Source organism: Asterias rubens, chromosome 1 (genome assembly GCF_902459465.1).
Source record: "Asterias rubens chromosome 1, eAstRub1.3, whole genome shotgun sequence".
Classification (NCBI taxonomy): Eukaryota; Metazoa; Echinodermata; class Asteroidea; order Forcipulatida; family Asteriidae; genus Asterias; species Asterias rubens.
Window position 1 is genome coordinate 22,280,192 of NC_047062.1, and position 17,546 is coordinate 22,297,737.

General features: G+C 38.7%; 1 protein-coding gene across 1 annotated transcript in view; it reads left to right on the forward strand.

Moving 5' to 3' along the window:
* The window catches only part of LOC117291154 (son of sevenless homolog 2-like), a 39,741-nt gene that overhangs the window by 4,207 nt on the left and 17,988 nt on the right, over nucleotides 1-17,546 (forward strand). The window contains exons 4-10 of the mRNA XM_033772708.1: nucleotides 1,000-1,083; nucleotides 13,419-13,499; nucleotides 14,624-14,842; nucleotides 15,202-15,345; nucleotides 16,002-16,112; nucleotides 16,699-16,794; nucleotides 17,208-17,258. Of these exons, the coding sequence (XP_033628599.1) occupies nucleotides 1,000-1,083; nucleotides 13,419-13,499; nucleotides 14,624-14,842; nucleotides 15,202-15,345; nucleotides 16,002-16,112; nucleotides 16,699-16,794; nucleotides 17,208-17,258 (786 nt within the window). The remainder of the gene's footprint in view (nucleotides 1-999; nucleotides 1,084-13,418; nucleotides 13,500-14,623; nucleotides 14,843-15,201; nucleotides 15,346-16,001; nucleotides 16,113-16,698; nucleotides 16,795-17,207; nucleotides 17,259-17,546) is intronic.

The following is a 17,546-nucleotide window of genomic DNA, read 5'->3' on the forward strand; positions in this document are numbered from 1 at the left end:
TCCTTACTAGGACCCTGATTAGACAACGACTTTACAATATTAGAATATGTTCCATATTCATAGGTACAGCCAGCCGCCGGCAACCAACAATGTGCAAACAAGCTATTAAATCTGGAACCGTACTACGAGATTATGACGAAGATGTGAATTTCGAAAAGTAGCCAGACTATTTTAATTTACATACGTATCCAAACATTTTGGATATGCAAATGATCCAACATCAGGGTGAGAGTGGTCAACCTTGTAACCGCTCGACACACCCTGGGGACGAGGTTGGGCTGTGACTGAATTGACAGCTTCATCTACCATGTATACAGCTTTGCAAAAATCATTGCTTCAACCCATTTTGCAACATTGGCTCAAAAATGTCACACACATCCTTTCACGGAAGTTGCCAAATTCGAACAGGACCTTGTTCAATTTTCCTTTTAAACCCTTAGTTCCCCATTCAATTCCATGAATAACCGAAATCCGTTGAATGCAGCATTCTTAAGTGTTTTTTCCCTGGACATTTGCCAATTCGGGCTCTAGGATAAACAACATCGACTATTTACATAGAACAAGCATTTTTACAGCACATGGTTGTAAAAGCTGCCACTAGCATCTTAATGGGAGCCAAAGTTTTTGAAGTGCCCTTTGTACAAAATTTACAAAATAGTTTCAGATGTTTGCTTTTTTTTTTTTTTCGGATTCCCATCGGTTTGTGCACAATTCTGATCAAAAATGTTAGTGCAACGTTCTGTGCCCAATTTCAGACAACTGCTTTAAAGCATAAAAAGTACCTCAGACAAAATCTTTATGCTTACCAGAATAAGGTTACCAGTTAAACTACCATGTCACAAGCACAGCTTGTGCATGGTATCCTGTTAATTTTCTGCTAAGCAAAAAGGTTGTTTAGCAGCTCTATGAAATTGGGCCCTGGTTCTGTTGTAAGTTGTTCAGAGGACATGGTATTATGGTTTGTAACACTAAGTATCTTTGTGATCTTTCCCACATCAGGAAGGCTTGGGGTATCGTATTGACAGTCAAGTTTCCCTCTATCTGGTGGCCGTAATGGAATACATAGCTGCTGATATCCTCAAGGTAATCCTTTAACTTCTTTTTGTCGTGAGAATTTGTCACAAGATTCATGACATTATGTGTTTTGGATTGTTCTGTAAAATGTATATAAACAAACTTTTTGCTGAAACTGAATGTATGTTGCAAAATGATAAATGAAAACCACTTGTAAATTTTACGAGATACCTCATAGTTAATTAAACAAAAAAACAATGGGCGAAGGATACAGGCAGATATAGTGATAAAAGCACCGTACATCTCCCCTGGCCTTGTAATTTCCTGTGCAGTCAAACCATGCCCTTCCCCCAGTGAAAAGATTGTCTCTTCTGCTCCGACCATTGAATCTAATGAGCGTCCTTGGAGAGGTATTAAAGAGAAAAAAAGGTTAAAAAAGACAAAATGCTCACAATCCCCTTAAAGTTACATAATCATTGACTTTTTGAAGAGTAGATTCATATGCACACTCTAGTTTCCAGTAAACACACCACATAGACAGCATACCTGTATGCTTCGTTTTTTGAAAGGGTAAGAGCACCAAGGTAGAGGTTACCCTATGAGGAAACCGTAAATTTCTACTGGAGCATTCCAAGGGCACCAAGGCAATGACCAGGGGGCATGGAGGCAATCACCTTCATTGCCTCCGTGAAGTATGGGGCCTGAGACGGTAAAAAAGGGCTGGTTTAAAGGGAGGAGTACACCTTTCAGGCCTGTATGCTTCGTTTTTGAAAGGGCAAGGGCACCAAGGCATTTTCTCCTTGGTAAAGGGCACCCTATGAGGAAATTGTAAGGTTCTACTGGGGCTTTTCAAGGGCACCAAGGCAATGACCAAGGGCAACAGAGGCAATCGCCTTCATTGCCTCCGTGAAGTATCAGGCCTGACCTTTGACAATTACTACAATAATTAATGAACTTCCAAACTTACTTGGTGAAGCCTTTTCAGGCATCTGAAAGCGCACAATTTTATACCAATTGAGCCCAACTTGCAAATGTTTGTTATTTTATGCTTTTAAAAAGTTGGGATAGAGATAGGTCTTAGACAATTACCAAAAGTACACCGTGCATTTAAGAGAAAACAATGAACCAAATGTTTTCTGTTTTGGGAGGGATTTTTTTGTGTACGTCAGGCTTATTTTGCTTATGGCAATTTAAATAAGTAATTGCGGTTTGTGAGGTCTTCATATATTGTTATTGACTTTGTGAGCTTTCAGCTTGAAAGCAATCAATTGAATTGGTCATACTATGTAGTTACCAATCCTGTCAGTTGTCCTGAAGGATAACTTAATTGTTGGTAGGTTATGTTTTCTTTCGCCGTGTAGGTGGAAACCTTTCAAAGAAAAACATAATCTTGAGAGTGGTGTACTGTCTTACCATTAGCAACATCCACCTCATAGTCTAAACTGTTCTTTTAGTTTAGAGTCATAATTATTCATCAGTTATTTCTTGTAAAAGTGCTTTGCCTGCTTTAGAACTTACCACTGTACATGGATACTGAATTGTGCAAAATACAGTATGCCAAATGTAAAGGCACCGGGTGGCGGTTTCAACTTTCCGCCGTGTTCAGTTTTCCGAATTACCAAATACGGTAACATTACGTCATGCGACACCTGCGCACAGCAAGCGAAAGTAGTCAACAGTTAGTGCCGTACTGAGTCCCGGAAAACTGAACATGGCGGAAGACTGAAACCGCCACACCCGAACAACTGCTTCCAGCTTTTGAAATTTTTGAAGTGGGTCATATGTAAGACTTTTTTGGGAGGGCATGACAGTGCCATTATGTTTGCCCTGAACCAGTCACCCAAAATATTCCCCCATGTTTTTGACAAACTGTTGTCGACTCTCTTTAATATGAGCTTGGAAGATACAAGACCTTGGTTAATACAAGGTTTTTCACCGGTCCAGAACTTTCCCATGCATGTTTTTATGTCTATAAAAAAACGTAAGGTACGAGCACGGTCGTTACAAAAGGTAATTTTGTTATTTTAGTGGCCCAGTGATGACAGAATGTTTTTGTTTCTCATACTTTGTAGCAAGATTTAGAAATATTGCTGTGTAGCAAAAGCTAGGTTTGTGAAATTACATTCTTGTTAACGGACTATTTATTGGATTGAACCGACCATGCAGTTCCGTCTTAAGACGTGGTTTGGATAATACAAGGAAAATGGGCCAGGCTGGCAGACCTCATGTTAACGAGAGTCAACTGTGCACTTATCATAGGGGACAGGTGTGCCAACATTAACAGAGATGAAGATCTGAAAATTTTGATGTAAGGTGTGGGTTTCAATGAGAGAGTTTTTCACAACCAGCAACTCTTCCTTGAAGAGATTAATTCACTTGCTTGTTACTAGTAAATTACTTACAGGGTTTGCCCTTATTATTTGCAGTGACTAGCCAGTGAGACAAGCTGGCCCGCCCTGTTCATTAAAATAAGGGGGGTCTTACCAAACTAAATGTACTGTTTTTATGTAGGAGACATAATATATCAACAGGAATCATGTATTTCTCGTACTGCAATTTTTATTTTCTGTTACTTTCACAGTTGGTGTAAAAAAACCAACACATATTTGGTTTGCTTGCCTTATATAATACTGGTTGTAATTATTTTCCGTTTTACGAGCTGCTGTTACACAATTGTGCTAAATTATACAGACAGTGTAATATTTACTGGTTGTATTTGGCAAATCATTAAAAGTGTGTGTGTGTGAGCTAGAAAACATTTTCTAGAAAACATTTTCTTTCATGTTCTGTATGCTACATGTATGTGAGTTTTGATATGTATGCTACATGTATGTGAGTTTTGATATGTATATTTGGTTTGCGGTAACACCATGTATAATCTACTTGCCAGGTACAGTTAGTTCTTTAGAGAACTCCTTGCTATTCTACTACCGCGGAGTTGATTTTTTCATATTTTTCGGGAGACTTCTCAGCCCTGTGAATTTTCATATCAATTAAAGGGAAGGTACACGTTTGGTAATTACTCAAAACAAATATTAACTGAAAAATCTGACTTGGTAACGAGCATTGGAGAGTTTTTGATAGTATAAAACATTGTGAGAAACGGCTCCCTCTGAAGTAGCATAGATATTGAGAAAGAGGTCATTTCTCACTAAAAACAATAAAAGACTTCTAGCTAGAAGTCTTTTATTCCTATCTGAAAGCACACAAATTCTTCAATCTCTCATCATTATCTCGCAACTTCAATGACCAATTTAGCTCAAATTTTCACAGGCTTGTTATTTTATGCTTTTGTTGGGATACACCAAGTGAGAAGACTGGTCTTTGACAATTACCAAAGGTGTACCTTCCCTTTAATCCACAGGTCGTTGGTTCAAGTCCCACTCCAGTCAACTTTTCTTTGTTCAAAACCCAAGTTGTGAATTTTCATGTTAGCCCTTTTGAATTGTTATGAGAAAACTTCTTCTGTGAAAAAAATATTCTTCCCACTGACTATTTAAGTAGGAACTTTGATCGGTACGAAGAAAAGAAGAAAAAAATGTTGTTGAGATATCGAGGGCTGTGAGGAGTCATAAGAATAGAATATATTTGTCTTCAAGTCGTTACCCGTAGTGGGACTTAGAGTCAGTTGAGCTGAGCCTTAAACGTCATCTCTCATACCCAAGAGGCTGAGACTGAAATGTCAAAAGCTTTTCTGGGAGCCGGTGAATAAAGAGACACATGCATCGCCACTGTCCACAGGACTGTGGGTTAAAATCCCATTTTAAAGGAAGGGTGTAGGCTAGTGGGTATTATCGGGAATATTATTTTTTGGAATGGACCTGAAACTCTTTCTGGGCAATTCCTTATTTTACCTGCTCAAGACATCATAAATCTGGGTGTTGTTTTTTCGTGTGTGATTTTGTCTCAAGTGGCTTAGACATATTGAAATTTGTTACTGATAACATTTTCGATTAACTGGTTGCTTGTGGATGGTCAGGTTGCCTGCTGATATAATCAGAAATCTGATGTACTTTTGTTGGCCCATTTTTATTGTATTTTGTCTTCATGAAGAAAGTTTATGTGTGCAAGAAATTTTGTAACAAATTAGCCACCCATCCACTTCCACTCTCCCCACCACCTAAAGAAAAAAAGTGAAATTGAAATAAACAACAATCTTGTATTAACAAAAGTTTGCACTTTAACAGGTACATGTTGTAAGCTTCCTTGTATTGTTAGAAATCGCTGTAAATAGAAATGTGTGAAAATTACAAAGATTTTTGAGCAAAGGACAACTTGCTCTTTAATAGAAAAGCACCCACTAAAGGTCAAATTATTCTCTCGCTCACCTGTCCTGCAGCTCCTCGTCCTTAGTTTAGTGTCCGAGACAAGAAAACCAAAGACAGTCCAACTCTGCATTAAGGATCCAGAATCTTTGTATTCTTAACGTGGGTTCGGGTAAATTGCAAATGTCAGCTTTATTTCTTTGGGGTCATCTCTGTTCCGACAAAGAGTTAAGTTAAATGTCAGGCTTTCTGAGATAATAACTTTTTTTGTACCCACTCAATGATGCCGCTGACGTCCGATTTTTGTTGTTGTGTTGGGTCAAAATTGAAGCTTATTTAGGCCCCAGTGCTTTGTTCTCAGAAGAGCGAGGCAAATTTTCCTAATGGGAAACCTCTATGACAGGAATTTGGAATTTCATCTTTGAAAGGGCAAGGCCATTTTCATTTTGCAAAGGGCACTTCTATTGGAAAGTCTTAAAGTCAATGGAAAACTTTTGAAGGGGCACCAAGGCTAAGACTAGGGGCAACGGAGGCCATGTGTCCTTCGTGTAATTCCAGGCCTGCTTTGAGAGAAATGTTTATTTCTGCACTAACATTTCAAGGAGTACCATTGCATTATGACCAAGATTATGAAATCAATTACCTCAACTGCATTCGGGAAATATACAATGTATACTTATTGAATTTTTTTTTTTTTTTTTTCAATTGGGTTGTCTGAGATGAATTTTGTTGATATTTTTTTAACTTGCAGTACATCCTGCAAAAAGCAATTGTGATGTGAGATAAACTACTTTTAAATCTTAGACCGAATGTCTGCGTTCAGTGCGCATGACCATCCACTTACATGGTTGGTAAAGAGAATGGGTTCACCCTGGTGTTTCTGGCATACGCACAACCAACTGAGAATGGGTGCAGTGACCCCTGAGAATGGGTGCAGTATCCATCAAGACAATACAATACATTTTATTATTGTAAATTGTATGCTGTGTCAACATTTTTAAATTTAATGTGTGCATGTTGCTCTTTGAAAATATACGAATGATGCACACATGTACCTGCCATCAATGAAAAAAAACAAAAATATGAAGTAGAAATCATTTATGTATGGAAATTTGTTCTTACGTAATATGTACAATTTTAAATAAGAGAATACATAAAAATATTCATAAGAAGCACCAAGTCTTTGCTTTTGAATGCATTTCTTGTTTCTATGGGTTTTTTTCCCCCAAAAAGAAAATCTACACAATTTGTTTAAAAATCAAAGTCGAAGAACATTCTCCATTAACACTAACTGTGTAATAATTAGCATTGGCAGCTGTCCCATACTATGCTACACAAGATAAATTCAACCCCTGGACCACTACTATACTTCCTGGTTCGCTCAATTAAAAAACCCTGGGACTCTGATGTGGTCCTTTCTCTATGCTCTGACCATGCTTTGACTGACAGAATCATGAGAGAGATGTCATCTCTGTAGGGTGATAACTGCTGTCCTAGCTCTCTCATTTACCTTTTAGCAATTTCAGTTGCTTTGTCATGATGTGCAATTCATCATTGTTTAGCTGTGTTTTTTTTGTTTTGGGGTTTATGTTGTTTTGTTACTTTGCTCTTGCAAGCTCCGGCAGCTCTTTGTGCTGCTTGTAGTTTTTTATTTGTATCGGCAGTGCAGGTCTGATTTATAAATAAATTGTCCCTTTTCTTGTTTACCTTCTAGCAATTTCAGTTCCTTTGTTATGATGTGCAATAATCATCATTGCTTAGCTGTGTTTTTTGTTTTTTTTGTTTTTTTTGCCCTTGCAAGCTCCAGCCCCTTTGTGCTGCTTGTAGTTTTGTATCGTCAATGCAGATAATAATTTGTCCTTTTTCTTGATTTCCTGATTTTACAAATTAGATTTTATTTGGTTTGTGGTAAAAGGAATCGCTTCATGGGACAGATTGTATGCTCTGTAGCTTGAATGATTAATGGAATAAGTGTGGTATCAATAAAAATAGCGGGACAAATCTATAGAAATTTAGTGACTCTCGTATTCACGGTGTAGTAATACAGAGCTCTCATATGTAAGATTTGATATTACGTACTACACAGTGTGTACAGAGAGATACGATTTGTCAGAGTGTAAATTATTTTCTGCAGATAGTGTATATCTGCATTCATGTTCATTGCATGACAATGTAAAGCTTTTGAATTATTTGCTGGGTTCTCCCAATGCACTTGGCTTAAGTAGCGTATTGGGCCGATAAACGTAAATTGTAAGTCGATATGCGAAAAAAAATCTGCCTAAAGAAAACAATAATTTGTTTTCCTGTATTTACAAATTTCACAAAAATAATCAAGATTAAACCATTTTTAATGCTCCAGAATGCACAGTAAGGCATTTATGCAAAGATCTTGTTTCAATTGAGCTACCTTGGCAAAATTTTCACTTTGGTCCAGAATGCCCAGCACAGCTAAAACAAATCCAGGGGAGAACCCTGATTTGTACCACACACATTTTTTAATGAGAACAATAAAACGGGTTAAGTGATGGCTCATGTTATGACATAAGCCTTACTATTTTAAGTGCAACCATCATGTAAGATCTGCAGTCTTTTAAAGACATTGGACACTATTGGTAGTTATCAGAGACTAGTCTTCACAGTTCATGTATCTCAACATATGCATAAAATATAAAATAACAAACCTGTGAAAATTTGAGCTCAATTGGTCGAAGTTCGAGATAATAATGAAAGAAAAAAACACCCTTGTCACACAAAGTTGTGTGCTTCCAGATGCTTGATTTCGAGACCTCAAATTCTAAATCTGAGGTCTCGAAACCAAATTCGCGGAACATTCGAAAACTACATTACTTCAGAGGGAGCCGTTTCTCACAATGTTTTATACTATCAACCTCTCCCCGTTATTCGTTACCATGTAAGGTTTTATGCCAGTAATTACCAATAGTGTCCACTGCCTTTAAGTGATGGCTCATGACATAAGCCTTACTATTTTAAGTGCAACCATCATGTAAGATCTGCAGTCTTTTAATGTATCTTTTGATGGTTTGTGCAAATGTACTCGCTGACACATTGCTGTCTTCCATGGCAAAACAACCAAACTCCGAAAAAAAAATTGTAATACATGTCGGATTATTTTTGGATATATTAAGGGCGTTTTTCCCCATTTCAAAGTTTTAAAGACGTTTATGTTTTTTTTTCAACAAATTACATTACCACACTGGTTACCTCTCTATTGATCTGTGAATTGCATTTCTCATTTTGTCGGTTTTGTTTTTGAACATTAGCGATAATAATACACTTAGCTCTATTTTTCTGTTTGGACTACCTCAAATTATCTCTTTAAAAACAACCCAGATCCGGAATAAATCGTTAGCTGCCATGTTTGCCTCAAATGCATTATTCTGCAGATTTTTTTACACAAAGATTATTATTCACCAAAGACCTCACTGAGAGATATTTCAATTGCTCTATTCCTGAGGTCGTTTTTTCATTGAGCTGTCAGGCGATGGCGTCAGTTACATTAACATGAGTGTTGCGGCTAACATCCACGGTGCATTGGTGCCACTCTCTACGCCACACACAGATACCATGTGTGTCTGTACGCAACATTAATAATTAATGATAGTCAAACAATCGTGTGCCCTGCAGTAGTAGTTGTGCGCCAGGGTTCTCCCTGGCTCGGCATGAACCCTTGTATGTAAATAAGACCTTCCCTAGATTCACGGCCCTGGCCTGCTGCCAACTTTTGTGAGCAGTCAGTACGTTTCTCTTTCTTCTTCAGTTTTTTTTTTTTCCCCTGGAGAATCAGGAGTTTTGTTTATTAATTTTACTTAGAAACGAGTGATTTTTTATTGTGTTGGAGCTGAATGGCGTGAAATAATGTTGACTCTGGTTTTTTTATGTTTGACAAAAGATGGACGCGTCCTTTTTGTGGGGACAGGCTTATGTAATTTTTTTCACTACATGTAATTAATTTGTTAAGTAAAATTCAGGATTTGGATGAACGGTGTGGCTAGAACAAACCCTCAAAATCATGTATACATTTCTCCTGTACAAAACTGTAACATGTCATGACACTGTCCAAATTGATAATTTAGGTGCATAAAGACACCTCGATACTCCTAGATATTCCAATCTAAAGCTGCTTAGTTTAAATAAATGCATTGAAGGATTGAAATGAGAGAAATTGCACTTTAAAGTTCTGTTCATTAATAAATGGGGCAAAATGCTAATACTCAGGCCTGGAATTTTATCTTTAAAAGGGCAAGGCCATTTTTCATTTTGCACTTCCATTGGAAAGTCTTAAAGTCAAATGGAAACTTTTATAGAGTCACCAAGGCCAAGACCATGGCCGTGGAGTTCATGGCCTGCATGTAATTCCAGGTCTGAATATTAATATTTGGTTCCATACATTTCTTTTTGTAAATAAAACAGGAAAGGGTTCCCTTTCCTCCTGTTCTGGGAAATACTTTGGTTTTACCGTTAAGTACTGATGCGCTTTCTAATTTGTCTTACGGAAAATGAAAATCCACAGGCAAATTACTCGGGTGGGATTCAAACCCACGACCCAAACACTGTAGGGATATTTGTTATTACAAATTTGCACCTCATTTATACCAAGATGACCTAAAACACTGAATAAAGAGTTCATGGGGTTGTCTGCTTTTATTGCCAATCCTCTTTTAATGTGTCTTCAACTTTAGATTCAACTTTGCTAGATTTCTTAATCTATTTTTGATTCTCTGAATCTCCGTAATTGAGGTTCGTTTGTACTTTACTGAACTTCCTTCAAACCCCAAGTGTGCCTACAGTAGAGTTCAGAAACCTACTCTAAAACTGCTCATTTTCCACCCACGTTCAAAATCCTAGAATGACAAGAAAAGGTGAAATGAAACGAAAGATGCATTTCATTTATTTGTTGCTGCATGATTTATTTTGGGGGGAGAAAACATATTTGTCTAGGTATGCATGCATAAAAGTATTTAATCAGTTTTGTGAACTTAAAGGTGCTATTGTTTAGCACTTTTCCTCACTAACTCTGTCAGTGAAGAAACACTCGTTAGAGCTGTCTTCATACTTTTGAATTATGGGAGCGCTCGAAATCTTATTTGGAGGGCATTAGATTTAATTGAAAGAATTAGTTAGAGGAACTGACTAAAAAGTATATTGAGCCGAAAGTTAACGGGGGCATGTTTTATACCTGTCACATGAAAAGTGTATGCTAGCTCGTACAATGTACATCTGAAATCACATTTTGAGATGCATGAATAATGCCAGATACCAACCTTTAGAACCTGCTGATTGCATGCCAGATGTACCTCTGACCCACTTAACTTTCGAATAAGGTATTACTGTGTGTACATGTACATTTGTACGCACACAAGCTCACGCACTACTGTACATCTGTTGCGTTTGCACTACACAGTGCGACAGGGAACATGGTCTTTCCTAGATCTAATGAAACAATTGGGTTTGTAAGACCAGTGCCCCAGCCTTATCGATACCTATCATAACCAACCCCTGGTAGGGATATTGTGAAAAACAATGCCGATTGGTTCCCTAAAGTGAATGCTTTCTGCGTACGATTTGTTTTGAGCGCTTTTAGGGTGTTGTATGGTGCTCAGTATGCGTGTGTAAAAATGCAAGAATTTTGTGGCGTAATCTCACACAAACAAATCATGTTTTTACATGGTTACCCTAAACTGCATACATTTAGACATGTCACAAGATCAAAGAAGACATTTGCAAGAACGGTGGAGTTTACCCGGTATATCTTTGCAGCCTACAAATCGCAAAAGTCTAAACAGATGCCTGCATAATCATTTTGCAGAGTTGCACCATCTTAAGTCTTAGTCCCTAAACACAAAGATTCTATTTTTGGTAACCCTGTTGGGTTCGTCGGGTGTAATTCCTTGTAGCGAAGAATCTGCTTGTGCAATCATTGCGTGTACATTATGAGCCCAATGACTTTATACAGTCACACAGGTACATGTAAGCAGACTTATTTTGTCCCGTTTGCATCGACTGCGACAGTCTCACTTAAGTGAATGAAAAATCTGCAGCCATGTCTTTATTTATAATGTCAGGAATGAAGAAGTGCTGGTTATACTGTCAGATAATGGTTACTTTTTACAGTTGCAGTTTAGCTACAGAGGGTTGCTTATAAACAAAGGACTGATACTTCACGGAGGCAACGAAGGTGTTGCCTCCATGCCCCCTGGTCTATGCCTTGGTGCCCTTTTAAATGCTCAGTACACAGTAGAAATTTACAATTTCCTCATAGGGTGGGTGCCCTTTACCAAGGAGAAAATGCCTGGGTGCCATTTCAAAAACGAAGCGTATAGGCAGGAGAAAATGCCTTGGTGCCCTTGCTCTTTCAAAAATAAAGCATACAGGCCTGTAAATTGTTATACGGTTACTTTTAAAATGATCGTTAAAGGTGCCAATATATACTAGAGCAGGTTAAAAGTATTTGATGCTGGGAAAGGGTCAGGGAAAGGCTGAGGAAATATTACCTTTTAAAAAGTCACAGGATATTGTGCGGCCTGTATACAGCGTACATGTGTGTTTAGTGCGCCGTGTACTACTTTAAGCAGATAAATGAGATGCCATATGTGTACTCATGTACATCAGACAAGAGATCCACCATATTATTAACCCTGGTGGTCTCATTGGACATCGATACATGCCAATTTCTGTCCTGAGAAACCAGACCTTCCTGCTCTGACTATCGTATCAACATCCAGGCCTCTTAATGTACATAGTACGTAGATTATTTTTGTTTTTGAGCTGCCATTTTAGGTTTGACTAAAATGTGAACTCAATTCTCATGGAAAAACCATAGTGTACTCCTGGGCCCAATTTCATGGAGCTGCATCTAAAGCACAAAAACTAGCTAAGCACAACAAAATTAAGCCTACTAGACTAAGGTAACCAACCAAAATACAAGGTCAGATGTACAACTTGTGGCTGGTATCCTGCTCATTTCTGCTATTGCAGAAAATTGTTAAGCAATATTTCCTGCTTCAGCAGTTCTATGAACCACAAGTTAAAAACGGTGTAAAATGCCACTGTGTTTGATACCTTTCAAGGGTAATTTTGTTGGTCTGAATCCAAAGAGGTTAGAGACCTGTAAATGTTTCCTGACTTTCATGAGGACCCTATTCAGTGCAAAGCGATTGCATCACAACACTTCAGTTGAACGTGTAGTTGAAGTTGTACAGACACTAATAACAGCATTTAGGGAAGTAATGTAAGTTGTTGAGACCTGTTTTTGATATTGTTAATCTGTGCTAAAATCTGGGTGTGCCTGTTATAAAATTCATGCACTTTTTTCAATCAGGCCGAGGGGGCCCACAAGTGATGTTTAGAAATTAATACTTTAGTTCCTTGTCCTCATTAATGTGTTGACGAAAAAACTGTTGTCAATATACAGACTGGCCTGAAGCGGATTTCATGAAACTTAACACAATTGTATAGGTCCACTTCACAGCATCGTAAGTTGCGCCATAAACATTGCGCAAGTGGACTTACGCAGTTGCGTAAAGTTTCGTGAAATCGGTTTGCTGTATGCTTAATTTTTGAAAGGGCAAGGGCTCAGACATTTTCTCCTTGGTAAAGGCCACCCAATGAGGAAATTGTTAAGTTTTACTGGAGCATTTCAAGAGCACCAAGGCAATCCCCAGGGGGCATGGAGGCAATGGCCTTCATTGCCTCTGCCATGAAACTTCAAGCCTTTAACTCGACACACATTATAGAAACACTGTTGATCTGTGTGAGTGTAGTAAAACCTGCTGTACCCATCTGATAACAATGATGATCATTTGAAGTATAGGGGCCAACCTACATCCAAGTAGCCTCTGTTTTGCCCATAAACATGTTGCTAGGATCGACCTATAGAAAGAGTATGCCATTTGTCACATGTGCGGGTCATGTGGTGTCATTTTGCCATGCAGTTGTTCCACCAGCAGGTTGCGCTCAGTGTTGTCCGGTTTCCATTTGTATGGTTTGATGTCACATACTTGTATTGCAGATGGACATCTGATAGGCCTAAAGGCTGAGTATTTTGCAATTCTCACTTTCCTTGCAAATTTGACTAATTTCACATCTCCGTTCTTGTTTTTTTCCCCGTCCGTTATCCAGTTGGCAGGTAACTATGTGAAGAATATTCGCCACATGGAAATCTGCTGCCAGGACATCAAAGTGGCTATGTGTGCAGACAAGGTAAGCTAGTATTTCTATCGTAGGCCCTGAACTTCGCTCTTGAAGGGGTAAAGCAGTTTTCCCTCTGGTAAGGGGCTCCTCTATGAGGAAAATGATAAATTGTTCAGTCTCCTGACGATAACTAGAGCAAGCTAGTCGAAACGTTGAGACCAATTTCAGAACTGACTCCGCGGCAGTACAGTTAATTACGACCCTATAAGCTAAAGTAGTAGTCCAGGCTAATTTCTATACCATCCGCCCTGGTAATAGTTAAAAAGCAGGACAGTTCTTTTCAGAACTGAGAAGTCTCCCAAACCTCCGATTATCTACTCCACGGCAGTAGAATAAAGCAAGACAGTTCCCTAAGAACAACTCTACCTGGCAAGTAGATACACATGGTGTTACCCCAAACCAAATATACATTGATACCTCACCATGCAATGCCTCGGAACATTACACACCACCCACAGCAATTGCCATAATGCCCTGTGCTTTTGCTGTGGTGCCCTCTGCAAGGTCCCAATACAAATTTGAATTTTCCCCATAGGGTTCCCCCTTACCCGAGAAATATTACTTGGCCCCTTTAAGAGCGAAGTTCAAGGCCTGGGCGTCTATGATTCTACCAAGATTCAGCACACGAGAAGGTTCAGAATGAGTTCTTCATCTTGTTGAGCAACCCATAGCCCAATTTCATAGAGCACAAAAAGCACAAAAAGTAGCCAAGCACAACAATTGATGCTCATCAAAATCGGGCTATTGGCTATTACATACCATGTAACATGCACCATTTGTGACTAGTGTCCTGCTCATTTCTGCTAATTAGAAAATTGTTTCACAATCTTTTCTGGATCTGGATCTGGATAAATATTCTCAACATTCTAATTAGCGCCAAACCGCAAGAGAAGATGATGAAACAAATTTCAGTTTTAGATGTGGGAGGAAAACCCTGGAGAGAATTATTCCAGGGAAAACTATGCAATCTAGTAGCGACTGAAAACCCAATCCACATTGTGTCCCCAGTGGGATTCGAACAGGGGTCCCAGAGGTGGAAGGAGACGAAAAGATACCACTATGCCAACCAGACGACAAATAGGATTTCTACTCCAGTAATATCACACCCTTGGTTTTTGATTTTCTACTTGCAGGTTTTGATGGAGATGTTTCACCAGGACAACGACGAGGTCTCGAGGACCATGGCCCTCGAGGACACGGAGGAGTTGGACGACCGCACCGGCACGCTTAAATACGAGGAGGTGGTCAAGGACATGATACTGGAGGAGACACAGTACATTCGGGATCTGAATCTCATCATCAAGGTTTTCAGACGGCTGTTTACTAATGAGCCCAATCTATTCACGGAACAGGTGCAGTGTTTTTTTTAAAACAGCTTGCTGAAAGTTTACACAGTGAAAAGCTTCCTTGTTTATTCATTAAATGTTCACCATAACACTATCAACTTTTACTAGTTCCCTAAACCATAGTGTGGTATTCAACAAAAGCTAGTTCAAGCTTGCACGCATGAAATTTCATTTTTGAGAGGGCAAGGTCATTTTAATTTTCAGAGGGCACTTCAACTGGAAAATCTTTTAAGTCTATTGAAAACTTTTGAAAGGGCACCAATGCCCAAACCAGGGGCAACAGAGACCATGGCCTCCGTGGCCTCGATGTTATTTCATGCCTCAGGTTGCCACCCCTTTAAAATGTTTTGTTGTTCCTGTCACAGGAAGTGGAGGCCATCTTTGCTAACATGCTGGACATCCACAGCATCTCAGTATCTTTCTTGAGTCAGTTAGAGGACGCAATGGAGATGATGAACGATAATAGCTCCTACACTGCCATTGGGGAATGCTTTGAAGAAATTGCAGAGGTAAAAATTAAATCAATTTTTGTTTTAAGTTTCTTAAAAGTTTTTGGAAAGATTGACAGGCGATCAGCCGATTCCATCTTATTTAAAAAAAACACTAAAAAACACAATACCATAGAAAAATTGAAAGGACTAAACAAAGTTTTAAGTGCTTGTCTGTTTCTGACTTGCTGCAAAAGACCCCTGCATTTGGCCACCATCGCCGAGATCAATTGATGGAAGTGCGAACACATGTACATAGACCTTATCGCAAATACTCGGTATGGGCGCTGTAGGTGTTCGATAAGGTGCATGCTGTTCTAGCTAGCGCTCAAGTTTGATCCCTAGCTAGACCAGCATGCACCTCTTTTAACAGTTATCGCTTGCGCAATGGGTATTTGCGATTAGGTCTATGCAGTGCGCAACTCTCGGCCCATGATAGCTCTTCATTGACCTCAGTAAGGGTGCTGTTTGGGCTTGTAAGGTCATATGCAAGAGGGAGCTGTTTCTCACAATGTTTTACACTATCAACCTCTCCCCATTACTCGTTACCAAGTGAGGTTTTATGCTAATAATTCTTTTGAGTAATTACCAATAGTGTCCACTGCCTTTAAGTATCATTAGTCAACCAGGATGTAATGAAAATATTTGTACCTTTCCTTCCCCCCCCCCCCCTACAGGGTGAGGAGTTTGAGCCGTACATCCCATATGCAAACCAAATCCTGAACAAAGATTGTAGAAGTACTCTTAATAGGCTACTAGCAAGACCAGAGGTTGTGCGATACTTACAGGTACTGATTCACCCGTGGTCTACACTTCATTTTATCACATTTCTAGCCAACTGGGCCAAATTTTATAGAGCTGCTTTACGGCAGATTTTGTGCTTACTGTTAGGCTGCTAACTGTTACCACAAGAAAAGGCATGCCAACCTTCCGGTGCTTACTGTAGGGAAATGAATGATGTAACAATGCAAATTCATGGTGAAAAATTTATTTTATTTATTTCTTCTTTACCCTGGGGAAACCTCTCAGTGAAACACTGTTTTTCAAAGGTGCCCAGCAACTACATACACATAATTTTTTTTTCAATTTTATTAATATAAAAATTGGTTGCCCAATTGTCTTGCTAACCCGTGAAATATGCGTACCCGTAAGCAAATTTTGAAATTGGCCCCTGTTTTATCCTCAGTACAGTCACCTTAGCTTTCCTTTCTTCAAAATCAGCGAAACCCAAATCAGCAGTTTGTGTGAATGTGTGGATAAAGGAGTGGGGGATAGGGTACTATGCCAATGAGAAGGAGGTTGTATCAATGCTTATCTCAAGATTGTGTTTTCACCATGTAAAGCTCCCATGTCTCAATTCTTTTTATCCTACAGTTCAAGGATAACTTCAGGGATGCAGTTGCCTATGTCCTGCCTAAACTACTACTAGAACCTGTCTACCATTGCATACATTACTTTGACGTCCTAAAGGTAAGTCAGAGATTAAGTTTCTCTTTTTTTTTCAGAAAAAATTTCATGGTTGGTTTGAAATTATCTAATTCAAGTCAAAGGCACTCAGCAAACTAAATAAATGTTTGTTTGATAAAAATAAATTCTAATAATAAAAGTTTAAAAAATTTTCATTTTGGTCAAGTAACTTCAGGTTGTGCTTTATAAAAAAAAATGACAACAAGTTAATATCATCATCTTCAATTTTTTGTCCAAAAAGTTTCAAATTCCTGAGAACGGCCCTTTACCTTTGTTAAAGCCATCCCATGACATAATTTATTTTTTCTCATGCAAAATTTCCAAACCTATACCTTTTGCTGTGACGTAAAAGATTTGTTGGTTTACTGTTCAATGTTGACAATGTTTCCTTGTTTTTTTTATTTATTGTTATGCAGTTATTATTGAAAACTTCCCCTAATGAAGAAGACAAAGAAAGCTTGAGACAGGTAAGGCCAGTTCTCTTTATAAGCTCTTTGAGTCCTTGATATGATTGTTTATCAATCGCTAAATATGGTTCTGCCAAAACCAAAATCAAAACCAAACGCATTGCTTAGCAGTGTCACTTGAAATAACGAGGTCTTCTAGACGAGTTGCTTCTAGAGAGGGCAGCTTAGCAAATGTTCCATGTTTTGTGGTTCAGTCCCTCATCCACAGGTGACGGGCTGCATATAAAGTCATTATTTCTCAACGTCATTTATTGTCACAACCAAGTGTCTAATTTGGGCACAGGGCAT